Consider the following 14,594-nt stretch of genomic DNA (forward strand, 5'->3'; position numbering starts at 1 on the left):
TGTATCGAAAATATGGGCTCCATTACTCTTATGGGAATGAAATTTGGCAAAGTTGTGGTCACTTCAGCACTGCCATACTACTGCAGTCAGCTGTGCTACTGTACTGCCACAATCAGCCAAAGTCAGATGATTGTCATTTTCAAAGCTCTCTGCCAGCTTTTTGCAAGGCAGCAAAAAACTGCCACTATTCTGAGGTGATGATGGTACCGTATAGATTTGTATTTAAAAAAATATTTTGTTTTAAATATTGTCAGTTTCATTATGCCATGTGGAAAGAGAAGGAGAACAACATGGTCAACAGATGACATCAAATGTCACTGAGAAACTGTAAGGAGGAGGAGCATACAAAAATGGGTGAAATCAGACCATATGTCTCCAGGATCAAACAATTATCACAAATAACACAAGAGAAGGAGGGGAAGTCAGACAGGAAGAGGCATGAATGTCTTCAGAATGATAACGAAAGGCACAGAAGGAGAAGAGGGGAAGAGACAAAGAAGTAAAAAAATGCACATTTTCAGGAACAGAGACAACAACAAAGAGCAAAGGAGAAAGAAGAAATCAAGGATGAGAGGGCTGGAGATCTTCAAAATGACAACAAAAGCCACGGAATGAGAAAACAATGACCCAATGGATTTCAGGTTGTCTAGTGTTACTATAAATACAATGAATTAGAATTTGTACAGATATGAATGAACTTTCACTTTGAGGTATATGGAAGCATTCACATTTTAGAATAACGAAAACTTATTACATACACCAAGTAGCATCTGGAAATCTGTCAATATTCCAAGTGACAGAGACTTAACTTCTAATTACCTTTATCCTAGAGCCTAGATTCTAGATTAAAGTGCAAGGAACACATTAACGTGAAGTAAGTGACAATTCCCATAAGGAGCGCGGATGCCAAGGGCAGTCCAACTGTGTGGGAGGCCGCAGGCGATCCATGTGGCTTCTACTGATGGAATGATAAATTAGTTGTTCATCTTTCTTCATAGCTCAAATTTTTTGGGATGTCTTACTTTGAGCTTGGGTGTTCCTGTGCCATTCCCTCCATACCCATCTTGTTTACCTCAAAGAAATCAAATAAAATGAAAATTATGGTTGCAATAGTTTTGATTCTAAAAAGAATATCTTTTGTCTAAACAAAATCCAATGTTCTAGTTCAGTTCACATTATTTGATCTCCCAATCTAATCTATTCTGTTACAGACAAATGTACACTATCTTGATATACAAGTCAACAGATGTCTTAATTTACTCTGTACTTCCAGAGATAAAGTATCATTATCAGTAAAAATAAAGGGAAAAAAAACCTTAGTGGAAAGACTGAAAAGCAAACCTCTCACATCAGTTGACACCCAAAGCTGTTGATTAACATTATTTAAACTGATTTTCATTTCTTCACTTTTATGATAGGTATAAATGTCTAAAATCATGTTACAGGGTAAGATGCATTCCTGTGCATTTCGTTTGGAAAACATTCTAGTGAATTCAAGAAAAATTACATCCGAACAGACACAAAGATTTTTTGATGGATTTCCCAATTTAACTTTAAAAAAAAGCTTTATGTCAGAATTAATCTCTAAAAAGCAAGCAAAAGATTGTTTGGCCTTACTTCGTATTCGCTGTTTCTCAAGCCGGATTTGTTCCTGGATGAGTTTTTGTTGTTCCTCCAGTTGCCGAGATCCCTCTTCACGTAGCCGTTGGATCTAGGGTGAGTAGCAGAAAAGAAAAATCCTGGCAATATTGCTTTAAGAACTGTCTCTAATTTTAAAAAAAATCTACTTACAATTTGTGAGGGAAATTTCATAAAAAGTTAACCTATCATTTGTCTAACTCCACATTCTATTTACTGATCACAATTAAACAAACTAAAGAGCTTTATTTAAGGTGCAAAGTATGAAAATTGTCTATATCATCAGATTATTTTATCATCTTGTTTTAATTATCCCTACATTTTGCTAGGATTGCAAACAAAAGTTACATTGGAAGATGTAAAAACTGACATCTGAAACTTTATCCATGCAAAGCAAGTGCTTTCTATTGAATTAAATAATAGATTTCTCTGTGCTTGCTTGCTTATGCATTGAAGCCTGAAAAGCAAATATATTTTAAGTAGGATTCCAGCATCATTTATTTATTTTGCAGAATTCAATAATTCCATTGCTGCTCCTGAACATAAATATATCAACTAATGTATTTCATATAAAATAATATCGTTTACCACAATAACTTTACCTCTTGCTCTAATGTCCTAGTTATCTCAATCTCTTCTGCCTTGCTAACCTGAGAATTAGCTTCTTTTTCTCGAGCTTCAAGATCTACAGCAAAGTAAACAATGAATTACAGATTTAGTTTCAATGATTTTTATATATACAATTAAGAGAAAATTTCAATGTAGATAAGAAAGTACCAGATACAGACCATAAACAATTGAAAAATGAGTTATGTATAAATGACGAATGTGTAATTGCTAAAATGCATAAAATTTGTTAAGATTTGAAACTGAAGAACAAATTAAAGAGTGTATGATACAAGGGGTAAAGAACTTGAGTTATAACTTATAATGGATCAATGAAAGAATGTCGTCAAAAAGGTTTGAAATTTACAATGTCCTAATCTGAAATGATATTCTGTTGCTATATGACACTAGACAAATTGTGTGGGATAGATAAAGGTAATTCTAATTACAGTTGGAAATGTGAAAACCATGAAAAAACATTTTATCATGCATGTGAAAAAATGAAAAGGTATTGGGAACATGTGCATATGATACAAATTTTAAAATTTAAAATTTAGCTAAAACTTAGTAAAAACTTTACTATGATTTCTTAATACACAATTAGAAAAGATTCATGAACAGTTTTTTATATTGTAACTTCAACAAGGTTATTATAGCACAAATATGAGAAAATATAGAAGAATAAAAAGTGGAGGAATAGGCTGTAAAGATGACAGAATTTGGAGAAATAGCCAAATTGACCTCTTTGTTTGGAGACAAAACAATATGAACTTTTATAAAAGATTGTAACAGTTTTGCTAAAAATGGACAAAAATGGTAGTGGTGATTTCTGGATTAAAAAATGTTGAACATTGGACCTATATAATTCTAAAGGGAGAGAAATGATAAAAATTGTTTTGTATCTGTGGTAAAAATTGGAAGTCATAACTTTAACTATATTTTGTCTTTCTTTATCTGTATCAACCCCCCCCCCTATTTTATATGGATATATTTATCTTTTAATCATGTCAAAAAGTTTAATAAAATATTTTAAAAATATATAGAAAATTAAAACTTACCTTTTAAAAAATGGAACAAGATAAAACTATTTTAATTGTAAGTATAGTTCACTGTACCTATAGTCTTAATGGTATATAAATATGCAGTTTGTAAATAAACTGTACATATGATATTATTGTAAAGATCCTATAATTTTGGAATTTATTTTCTTAATAAAAACAGTCTAATATAACATACCAAGTTTGACTTTTTTCCTTCTTTCATCAAGTTTCTGGGTCCTTTCTGCTGCTTGTTTCTTGGCTTTCCTTACTCTATCATAGGCTACCTACAAAAAAAGTAACAGAACAAAACATATTTAAGGGAGGTAAGAATTACAATCACCTATTTAAAATATTAGCTTGATCTATTTGAATTGCTGATAATTCTATATATTTCAGTATCTTTCATTACCAAAGACCAAAAAAGAAGAAAAAGGAAGTGATCCAGAATATATTACTATACAGAGAAGTAAAATTATAATTTTATATGGTGTTTAAGAACATATTTAATTAATGAATGTAGTTTTAGACATCTATGGAAGTTGACACAGAACTGAATGTCGAGTGTTACACAATGAAAAAATTAAACAAATATAGAAAGCTTGGTGGAGGGAGAAGATGTAAAGAAAATGTTGTCTATCTGTTTTATATTATATTTTTCTGAGCCTTTCTCTAATTAATATTGTTTCCTGAAAACTGGATATTCTTGTATAATAGGAATAGGTAGGTAGATTCAGAATAGTGAAAAATATAATTTCTTACCCTTGCTGCTGCATCTGTTAGAACTGTTAATGCCTGAGATAATTGATGGAAGAGTTCAGCTACAGAACATAAAAAAAGAGTAGGGAAATTTGTATTATTTTAGATACGTATCCTGTATTCACTTTACTTGGATAAAAGATTTAACATAATAGGATTAAGCATCATATAACATCAGAAATTAAGCTTATTTTAGAATTTAAACTCGCCCTGTCTTTTAAAAACAATTTGGTATTTGTTGGTTTAATTAATTAATTAAAGACAAAGATTCGTAAATTCTACATCATTCAATATTTCAGTTTTCCCCCCCACAAATAAAGGTAATAATTCAATTCTGAAAAAAAGAAACACACTTAAAAGGACCAAACAGTCCTCACAATTAAGAGCAACTCAAGGCTTCCTTGACTGGTCTCTGAAACAGAAGTTAAAAGTATTGGAATGAGGATGACACTTAGCATGTAGAGGGGAGAGAGTGGAAGGAAAACTAATCAATTCAGGAGGTCCTCTAATCCATAGCCTTTAGTTCTCTCAGCATGGTTCTGGGACCAGGCTTGTCTTTATGACAGGCCATTTGAAAAGATAGGTGGGATGGGTAAATTAATACAAGTACAGTAGTACCTTGTGATACGAACCCCTCGTCTTACGAACTTTTCAAGATACGAACCCGGGTTTCGGGATTTTTGTGCCTCTTCTTACAAACTTTTTTTGCCTTACGATCCTGCCGCCGCGAACACTGAACCTGGAAGTTCGGCAAAAGTTCGGGTTCACTGTTCGGGAGGCTGCTGCGAAGTGCCGCCGCCCGGCTGTCCCCTTTGCAGAAGAGCCGCGGAGCTGCCGGCCTGTTGGGAGGCTCAAACGGAGGTGAAGAATCCCAATAGGGAATTCCATGGGCGGAGCTTTGACGTCACAGAGATGTCCTTCCTGGCCAGCCGAAACGTGGACTCCAGGAAGGACGTCTTCGTGACGTCAAAGCTCCGCCCATGGAATTCCCTATTGGGATTCCCCACCTCCGTTTGAGCCTCCAGACCGGCCGACAGCTTCGCGGCTCTTCTGCAAAGGTGACAGCTGGGCGGCCGCCTTCTCAGCGGCCTCCTCAATGCCGAACCTGAACTTTTGCCGAACTTATGGGTTCGGCATTCGGGAGAACGCCAAGCCCCCCGACTTTTTCAAAAGGTGACAGCTGGGCGACGGCGCTTCTTGGCTGAACCCGAACGACGAACCCGAACCTTTGGGGTTCGGCATTCGGGAGAACGCCGAGAAGCGCCCGGCTGTTTCAAAAGGTGACAGCCGAGCGGCGGTGCCCAGTAAAGTGCCGTTTTTGCGATTTTTTTCCTTGCACACATTAATCCGTTTTACATTGTTTCCTATTGGAAACATTGTTTCGTCTTACCAACTTTTCGCCTTACGAACCTCCTCCCGGAACCAATTAAGTTCGTAAGACGATATATCACTGTATGTATATTGCTTTATTAAAGACTAATCTGACAGGCTACCTGGCAATGATGGGCCCTTGGTAATCATGATGGCAGCATCTGTGATAAAGATCATTGGTAAGGTAGGCCTTTGAAATAATCTATTAGGAGGACCTACTCTAAGGACCAAACTGGAGCTCCCTCATAGAGGAAGCTATGGAACTACATCAACTAAGCTATTGACAATCAATTGTTCAACAATGCAGATTAATTTTATTTAATAATAATAATAATAATAATAATAATAATAATAATAATAATAAATTTATTAGATTTGTATGCCGCCCCTCTCTGCAGACTTGGGGTGGCTCACAACAATAATAATAACAATGTGCAATGTAACAAATATAATATTTAAAAGAAAGTATCTAAAAACCCATCATTTAAAAGCCATACATCACAAGCATACCATACATAAAACTATATAAAACTATATAATCCGGGGGGAGATGTCTCAATTCCCCCATCCTTATGCCTTTTATTTATGAAAATTTATATGGCTGCCCTTCACTCTGACTCTGGGCAGCTTCCAAAGATAATTGCTGCTGCTCAACAGTTTCAAGGCAGCAACAGTAAGACTGGTTCTTCTCTTTTCTTAACCATCAGTGGAAGTTTCTCCCCCGTCAGAGTGTACTTGTAGCAAAAGTGTCAGCAATCCTGGGTTGCCTACTGTCCACATGTGGAGAATGTAAACCCCTAAATGATGGTGTTGAGTAAGAAAGGGATCAGTGCCAGACTTGTAATGCTATGGGAGAACCAGTTTATATTGAGTGACTATCTTGAAACCTATCTCACAGAAACTGCTATCTTGCCTGTTACTGATTTCAAAACAACTGTTACATGCAATTATATGTTCTGGGGGGATGGATGCCGTGGTTCTATTTTCTCCTAATGGACCACATGGAAAACAGTTGTAAGAAGAGCCAGACAGATCTTTATCACAAGTCTCCATACCTGCTTTGGGATTGTCGGGATGTTTATCTGGATGACAGGTCAAGGCCTTCTGTCTGTAGGCTTTCTTAATCTGTAGCAGAAAGAAGATAGAATGAACAGTGTGAGCAGCTGACAGTATCAACTTTCAATGTACAGTGATATCTTGTCTTATGAACTTAATTGGTTCTGGGACGAGGTTCATAAGGTGAAAAGTTCGTAAGATGAAACAATGTTTCCCATAGGAATCAATGGAAAAGTGATTAATGCGTGCAAGCTCAAAACTCACCCCTTTTGCCAACTCAACCCTGATAAGACGGAGTGGCTGTGGGTTTTGCTTCCCAGGGACAATTCCATCTATCCGCCCATCACCCTGAGGGGGGAATCATTGACCCCCTCAGAGAGGGTCCGCAACTTGGGCGTCCTCCTCGATCCACAGCTAACATTAGAGAAACATCTCTCAGCTGTGGTGAGGGGGGGCGTTTGCCCAGGTTCGACTGGTGTACCAGTTGCGGCCCTATTTGGACAAGGAGTCACTGCTCACAGTCACTCATGCCCTCATCACCTCGAGGTTCGACTACTGTAATGCTCTCTACATGGGGCTACCTTTGAAGAGTGTTCGGAAATTTCAGATCGTGCAGAATGCAGCTGCGAGAGCAATCATGGGCTTCCCTAGGTATGCCCATGTTACACCAACACTCTGCAGTCTGCAATGGTTGCCGATCAGTTTCTGGTCACAATTCAAAGTGTTGGTTATGACCTATAAAGCCCTTCATGGCATCGGACCAGAATATCTACGGAAACACATTCTGCCGCACGAATCCCAGCAACAAGTTAGGTCCCACAGAGTTAGCCTTCTCTGGGTCCTGTCGACTAAACAATGTCGTTTGGCGGGACCCAGGGGAAGAGCCTTCTCTGTGGCGGCCCCGACCCTCTGGAATCAGCTCCCCCCAGAGATCAGAATTGCCCCCACCCTCCTTGCCGTTCGTAAGCTCCTTAAAACCCACCTCTGTCATCAGGCATGGGGGAATTGAGATATTCCTTCCCCCCAAGACTATACAATTTATGCATGGTATATTTGTGTGTATGTTTGGTTTTTAATAAGGGTTTTTAGTTATTTTAAATATTAGATTTGTTATATGTTGTTTTATTATTGTTGTTAGCCACCCCGAGTCTACGGAGAGGGGCGGTATACAAATCAAATCAAATCAAATCAAAAAATAAATAAATCCCAACGGCGTAAGGTGGGTTCGTAAGGTGAAAATAGTTTGGAAGAATTAGCAAAAAAATCTTAAACACCGGGTTCGTATCTCGAAAAGTTCATATGATGAGGGGTTCGTAAGATGAGGTATCACTGTAGTAGTAATAAACAATATCAGCTCACTGAAAAGTGATATAAATTAACTAAAAAATTGGCAAACATATATTGTTCTTGCCCAAGTATATCTGTATAATTAAACAAAGTAACATCATTTTACAAATATCTGATTTCATTGCAATGGAAATTCTACTTTTGGAATGGATTAGTATTTAGAGCCATTACAATATTTAGGATTAACTGAAACATTTAATATTTACTCTTACTCCTAAAGAAAGTCAATGAGATGAATCAAGGCCATTCGATCCAAAACTACTAAATGTAAAAATTAAGTTTGATTTCATATTTGTCTGGAACAGCTTCTGTGAATAATGAAGGTTCGGTATACAGTGATCCCTCGAGTTTCGCGATCTCGAGCTTCGCGAAACGCTATATCGCGATTTTTAAAAAAATATTAATTAAAAAAAAAACCACTTCCGGGTTTGGCTTCGGGAGTCAGCTGGGAAGCGGCGCGGCTGTTTTAAAATGTCGCAGCCGGCCTGGGGGGCTTCCCAGCACCCCCCCCCCGAACTCCCAACCCGGGTTCGGAGGGGTGCTGGGAAGCCCCCCAGGCCGGCTGCGACCTTTTAAAACAGCCGCGCCGCTTCCCAGCTGAGTCCTGAAGCCAAACGCCAAAGGCGAACTTCCGCGTTTGGCTTCAGGACTCAGCTGGGAAGCGGCGCGGCTGTTTTAAAAGGTCGCAGCCGGCCTGGGGGGCTTCCCAGCACCCCCCCGAACCCCAACCTGGGTCTTCCCGGCTGCCCACGCAAAGGGGAAACCCCGGCTCCTCGCTGATGCCCGCCGCTCGCCCGCCCGCCAGCAAGAGGGGGAAGACCCAGGGAAGGTTCCTTCGGCCGCCCAGCAGCTGATCTGCTCGGTAGCGCAGCAGCAGCGAGAAGCCGAATCGGGGTTTCCCCTTTGCGTGGGCGGCGGGGAACGCAAACTCCACTATCTATGCATGCGCGGCCATAGAAAAAAGGGCGCGCATGCGCAGATGGTGTTTTTACTTCCGCAACCCTACATCGCGAAAAATCGATTATCGCGAGGGGTCTTGGAACGGAACCCTCGCGATAATAGAGGGATCACTGTACTTGTATGAATCATTTTCAATCTATCCTGCTTTCAACATATCTTTTTAGAATTACATGTACTGTATTTGCCTAAAAATAAATTTAGGAAGTGTTTTGCAATACAGTGATCCCTCGAGTATCGCGAGGGTTACGTTCCAAGACCCCTCGCGATACTCGATTTTTCGCGATATAGTGGTGCGGAAGTAAAAACACCATCTGCGCATGCGCGCCCTTTTTCCATGGCCATGCATGCGCAGATGGTGGAGTTTGCGTGGGCGGCGGGGAAGACCCAGGGAAGGTTTCTTCGGCCGCCCAGCAGCTGATCTGCTCGGCAGCGCGGCAGCAGCGAGGAGCCGAAGATCGGGGTTTCCCCGCCGCCCACGCAAAGGGGAAACCCCGATCTTCGGCTCCTCGCTGCTGCTGCGCCCGCCGCCTGTCCGCCCGCCGCTTGTCCGCCGCCTGCCCGCCGCTCGCCTGCCCGCCGCTCGGTGCACGAGAGAGGGAAAGTGAGAAAAAGAGAGAGAGCAAGAGGGGGAGAGATAGAGAAAGAGAGAGAAGGAAAGAAAGAAAGAGATGAGAAAGGAAGGAAGAGAGTAAGAGAGAGGAAGAAAGAGAGAGAGAGAAGAGTGGAGTATTTTTTAATTAATATTTTCTGAAAAATTGCGATATAGCGTTTTGCGAAGATCGAGATCGCGAAAATCGAGGGACCACTGTATATATTTGGCAAATAATGGCTGAACTCTACAAATCTAATTGTTGTAAATCAATTAAAATTTGTACTTACACATCTGTGGGCAACTCAGAAATGGTTCAAAATCACATTTACTTTAGTAATTTTTATAAGGGAGATACTCTCAAGTTTCTTAATTCACAAGCAAAGTGCAGCTTATAAGAATTATAAAAGAAATATACAGAAGAATTTAGACTTCCTATGTCTGTTCAAAATTATGTCTCAGTTTAGACTGATAGATCTGATTTCATCTCACCTCCGAGACCGCCTCCTGCCGCACGAATCCCAGCGACCGATTAGGTCGCACAGAGTGGGCCTTCTCCGGGTCCCGTCAACTAAACAATGTCGGTTGGCGGGTCCCAGGGGAAGAGCCTTCTCTGTGGCGGCCCCGACTCTCTGGAACCAACTTCCCCCGGAGATTAGAACTGCCCCTACTCTTCCTGCCTTCCGTAAAGTTCTTAAAACGCACCTTTGCCGTCAGGCATGGGGGAACTGAAACATCTCCCCCGGGCATGTACAATTTATGTTTGGTATGTTTGTGTGTGTGCTTGTTAGTACATTGGGGTTCTTTTTTAAAACTTTTTTAAATATTTAAATTTATTTGACTCTATTTGGATTTGTACGATTTGTTTATGCTTTGTTGTGAGCCGCCCTGAGTTCGCGGAGAGGGGCGGCATACAAATCTAAATAAATAAATAAATAAATAAATAAATAAATAAATAAATAAATTCCAGCATTATGCTTCTCTGACATTAAAAACTTGTGATTTTTTAAAATACAGATATAAATTAAAATTTCATTTCTATTTATTTTATTAACTGTAATATTTTAGCTAACGGGGAAGGAAATTAAATTATTCAGAAATTGCATATTAATACCCAGCTACCAATACCAGTATTGTCAAAATGTTAATGATAATTTAGCACCATCTAGTGGACTATATAAGTATCTTAGGTCATAAATGGGTCATGAAATTATTTCTGCAGCACCATTGTAACTGTAAATGGTCATCTCAATGGTCAGTAAGCAAAGACTACTTGTATGATCATGATATGTTACAAAAATTCAAAGCAAGAATTTATCAAATTTATCAAAAAAAATCAATAAAAATATAAAATATTAAAAAAATTCAAAGCAAGCATTTATTATTGAAGTAAGCGTGAACATCTTTTGCGCAGTCATATACATTATCTCAAATTCCATCAATCATACTATTATGCTTCTCCTCTTCAGAGGTAAAGAACACTGGAGAAAGGTTGAGGGGAAAGTCAGCTACAAACCAAAATCTTTTGCATAACCTCCTTCACCTTAGTAATTTGCAACAGGATAGAGGGAGAAGCCTATATCTGAGAATACTGGAGACATCCAGCTCTGTTCTACAGTAGGAACACCAAAGACAGCATACCCCATGTCCAGATTAGAACAGAAACTCTTGCAAGTGCAAAAACCTCCAAGTGGGATTGACCAAACTAAGTAGTGGAACAAAATGACAGAACTGAGTAGTGGAACAAAATGTGATTGCAGACAATATTCCAATTTAGTAAATCCAAAAAAGAGGAAGTTGAGCTGATGAGGACTCAATGTAACTGATGAGATAAAGTAATAGAATCATGTTTGATGAAAGATAAAACAAATTGATATCTAACATGTTTTTTTCCTCCAAATATAAAATATTCAGGGCTGCTAGAAACAGGAGAAATTGGATTTTAAAAAACTAACATGGCAAAAAAGATGTAAACGTTTATCTACTCCTATCACCTCTACATTTTGATGCTTAATTAGTAAAGAAATTCTTAGACCTTAATATTTCAGTGTTCAGTAAAGATTATTTTTAATACTATATCCATGGAATATAAGCAGTGAAAAAGAGATAAGAAAAACAGGCAGCTTTTCCTAATGAATGACTCAATGAAAATTGATTTTCCCATCCTAAAGCAAAAATAAATAAAGCATATTTATTTTTGCAGATTTACTTCATTTGATGAAACCACCAGTGTACAACTTCTAATGGTAATGATTATATATTCCAATTCATATTAATTTGCCAGTTTTATAAATAACTCAAGAAACATTGCAGGACACAATTTCTAGAGGATACAAGATTTGACTCCTAAAGTCTTCTTATAGGCATCATCAGTCATTGTGGAAACAGGATGTCGGACCACAGAGACTTTTGATCTGATCCCATACAACTCTTGGGATAATATGGGGAGCCTGTGAGGCTACTGTACTTTGTTTAGTGATTGTTATTATTCTGCTCACTTTTTATTTAAAAAAAAAAAGTGTTCAATTGTTTTAATCAACGTTCTATTGATCTAATTGTCCATGAGGGTTGAGCCATATTCAATGAGATGGGGAGGGATATATAGATTTGCTGAATAAATGTTTTCCACTGAAATCTGGATCAACCATAGCTTCGCAGGAATACTGATCTTCAAGTGCAGGGCATCATAGGAATACGAAGCCATGACTTGCAATTTTGACAAAGTAAATATTGGATTTAGTCCTGTTCCCACCACATCCCACCCAACCATTAACACCTTCTCCACAAAGCTTGTCCTGGGTCTTGTTCCTCAAGTCTTCTAAGGTGCAACCAAATATTGGCACAGGGAGACAGGCAAACCCAGACAGAAGTGCTTTTTTTCAAGAGGCAACTAGACTTTCTTGTTTTTTTCTTTGAAGATATTTCACTTCTCACTCAAGAAACTTCTTATCATGTCTGACTGGATGAGGAGGAAATGGAAGGATTTATATTCCTCACCACTCAGTCAGAGCTGAAGAAGCTTCTTGGTTGATAAGCGAAAAGTCTTCCAAGAAAAATAAAATACCAGAAGAAAGTCCAGTGGGTTCTTTAAAAAGCACTTTTGGGACAACCATGATCTGGATAAAGAATCTCCAAACTTGGCAACTTTAAGACTGGTGGACTTCAACTCCCAGAATTCCTCAGCCAAGTTTTACCAAGGTTGGAGACCTCTAATCTGGATGACTGAGAATCTCCATAGGCATCTATCTATGGGACTGTCTCCTGCCACATACCTCCCAAAGACCAATAAGATCACACAGGGTTGGCCTTCTGCAGGTTCCGTCAACTAAGCAATGCAGGTTGGCGGGACCGCAGGGGAGGGCCCTCTCTATGGCTGCCCCGGCTCTATGGAACCAACTCTCCCCCCCCCCTGCCGATGTCCACACTGCTCCCACCCTACTGACCTTCCAAAAGGCCACAAACACCTGGCTTTGCCAGTAGGCCTGGGAGTCATGAAACTGATATCTGTCATGGCCAAATTACATTAAATGGTACGTATGTGTGTTATCTGGATTGAGTTATAGTTTTAGATTTTCAATATTTGACTTCTTTTTTGTTGTATTTTGCTATTGTTGTAAGCAATCTTGAGTCCTTTGGGATAAGTGAGTGAGTGAGTGACTAAGTAAGTAAGTAAGTAAGTAAGTAAGTAAGTAAGGAAGGAAGGAAGGAAGGAAGGAAGGAAGGAAGGAAGGAAGGAAGGGAGTGTGTGTGTGTGTGTGTGTGTGTGATTTTTTGTCGAGTATCTATAATAGTCTCCCTTCCTTTTCATTATGAGCAAAATATGTTACATATGTATGTATGTATGTATGTATGTATGTATGTATGTATGTATGTAGGTCTGGGCACATTTGGGTTTCTTCCCGTGTTAAGTTTCAGAGATTCCTGAAACTTAGACGGGAAGAAACCCAAATATGCCCAGACCTTCATACCTGTACCCGTGAAAATCTATGAATATATATATATGGATGGATGGATCAGAAGTCAGGCAAACCACGAGCAAACGGTGAAAATAACAACAACAACAACAACAACAACAGAGTTGGAAGGGACAATGTCGTCTGGTGGGACCCAGGGGAAGAGCCTTCTCTGTCAGGGCCCTGGCCCTCTGGAATCAACTCCCCCTGGAGATTAGGACTGCTCTCACCCTCCTTGCCTTTCGCAAATTCCTGAAAACACACCTATGTCGCCAGGCATGGGGAAACTGACATACCCTTAGCTGCTATGATTTATGTATGGTCTGTCAAGATTGTATGATTGTTTTTATAAGGATTTTTAAAAATTGTTTAATATTGGATTTGTAGATGTATTGCTTGTTGTGAGCCGCTCTGAGTCCTTGGAGAGCGGTGGCATAAAAATGTAATAAATTGTTGTTGTTGTTGTTATTACTATTATTATTACTATTATTATTGGAGATCTTCCAGCCCCCTGCTTGGGCAGGAGACCCTACACTATTTCCAACCAATAACCAACCAAGAATCCCTACCCCGGTGAATAGACAGGCCTTGAGGTAGATATACGTGTCCTGGCACTTTTGAAACCTTTTGCAGATTAACCCCCCTTTACTCCTGGTAGTAATGCTTACTCAGGGCCGCTTTTTCACCGTTTCCGCGCACATTGGACCGCCATCCCCATTTGCCTCCCGGCCGGTCACAGCTGAGAACGATGGGACTTTGGGGTCCAAAATGCATTTGGAGGCCCCAAGCCTCAGACAACCGGGCCCCGGCGCTCACTTATTGGCGGGACCTCTGAATAAGATGCCTAGTTTCATGCACGGCTCGGAAAAACGAAAGCCAGACCGCCTCCAGTCTTTCAAACGGGGTTGCGAAGGATGGTTTCCCTTCTCTCCCCCCCCCCTCCTCATGTTGGGCCTCCCTAACCTCTTTATCCGTCGCTTTGTCCACCACTCCCAAAAGCGCGTAGAGGTCCAACTCCAGCAGTTCTTTATCGACCGCCATTTCCCTCACGACTCGCTTCTTCAGACGGTTGCCCACCGGGTTGATTCTCGTCGAGCTTTTTTTTTTTCCTCCCTTGCCCCCCACGCACTCCTTCGCCCCTCCCACCCCAACAGGGATTGGACTTCTGGGAAACGTGGATTTTTCTACAGAGGAATGTCTCTTCTCCGGACTGGAAGGTGGAAGTAGAGTGGACTACAATTCCCAGCGTTCCAGACCGACCATCTCGTCATCGCGCTA

At 39.9% G+C, this 14,594-nt stretch overlaps 1 protein-coding gene across 1 annotated transcript in view; it reads right to left on the reverse strand.

Moving 5' to 3' along the window:
• DNAJC17 (DnaJ heat shock protein family (Hsp40) member C17) overlaps positions 1-14,593 on the reverse strand; it is a 35,755-nt gene extending 21,162 nt beyond the window's left edge. The window contains exons 1-7 of the mRNA XM_070756984.1: positions 14,280-14,593; positions 6,467-6,536; positions 4,044-4,102; positions 3,481-3,568; positions 2,241-2,323; positions 1,618-1,711; positions 1,023-1,072 (exon numbers count right to left, since the gene is read on the reverse strand). Coding sequence (XP_070613085.1) covers positions 1,023-1,072; positions 1,618-1,711; positions 2,241-2,323; positions 3,481-3,568; positions 4,044-4,102; positions 6,467-6,536; positions 14,280-14,357 — 522 coding nt within the window. The 5' untranslated portion in view covers positions 14,358-14,593. The remainder of the gene's footprint in view (positions 1-1,022; positions 1,073-1,617; positions 1,712-2,240; positions 2,324-3,480; positions 3,569-4,043; positions 4,103-6,466; positions 6,537-14,279) is intronic.
• Between the last annotated feature and the right edge of the window lies 1 nt (position 14,594).

The sequence above is a fragment of the Erythrolamprus reginae genome, chromosome 1 (genome assembly GCF_031021105.1).
Source record: "Erythrolamprus reginae isolate rEryReg1 chromosome 1, rEryReg1.hap1, whole genome shotgun sequence".
NCBI classification, from domain to species: Eukaryota; Metazoa; Chordata; class Lepidosauria; order Squamata; family Dipsadidae; genus Erythrolamprus; species Erythrolamprus reginae.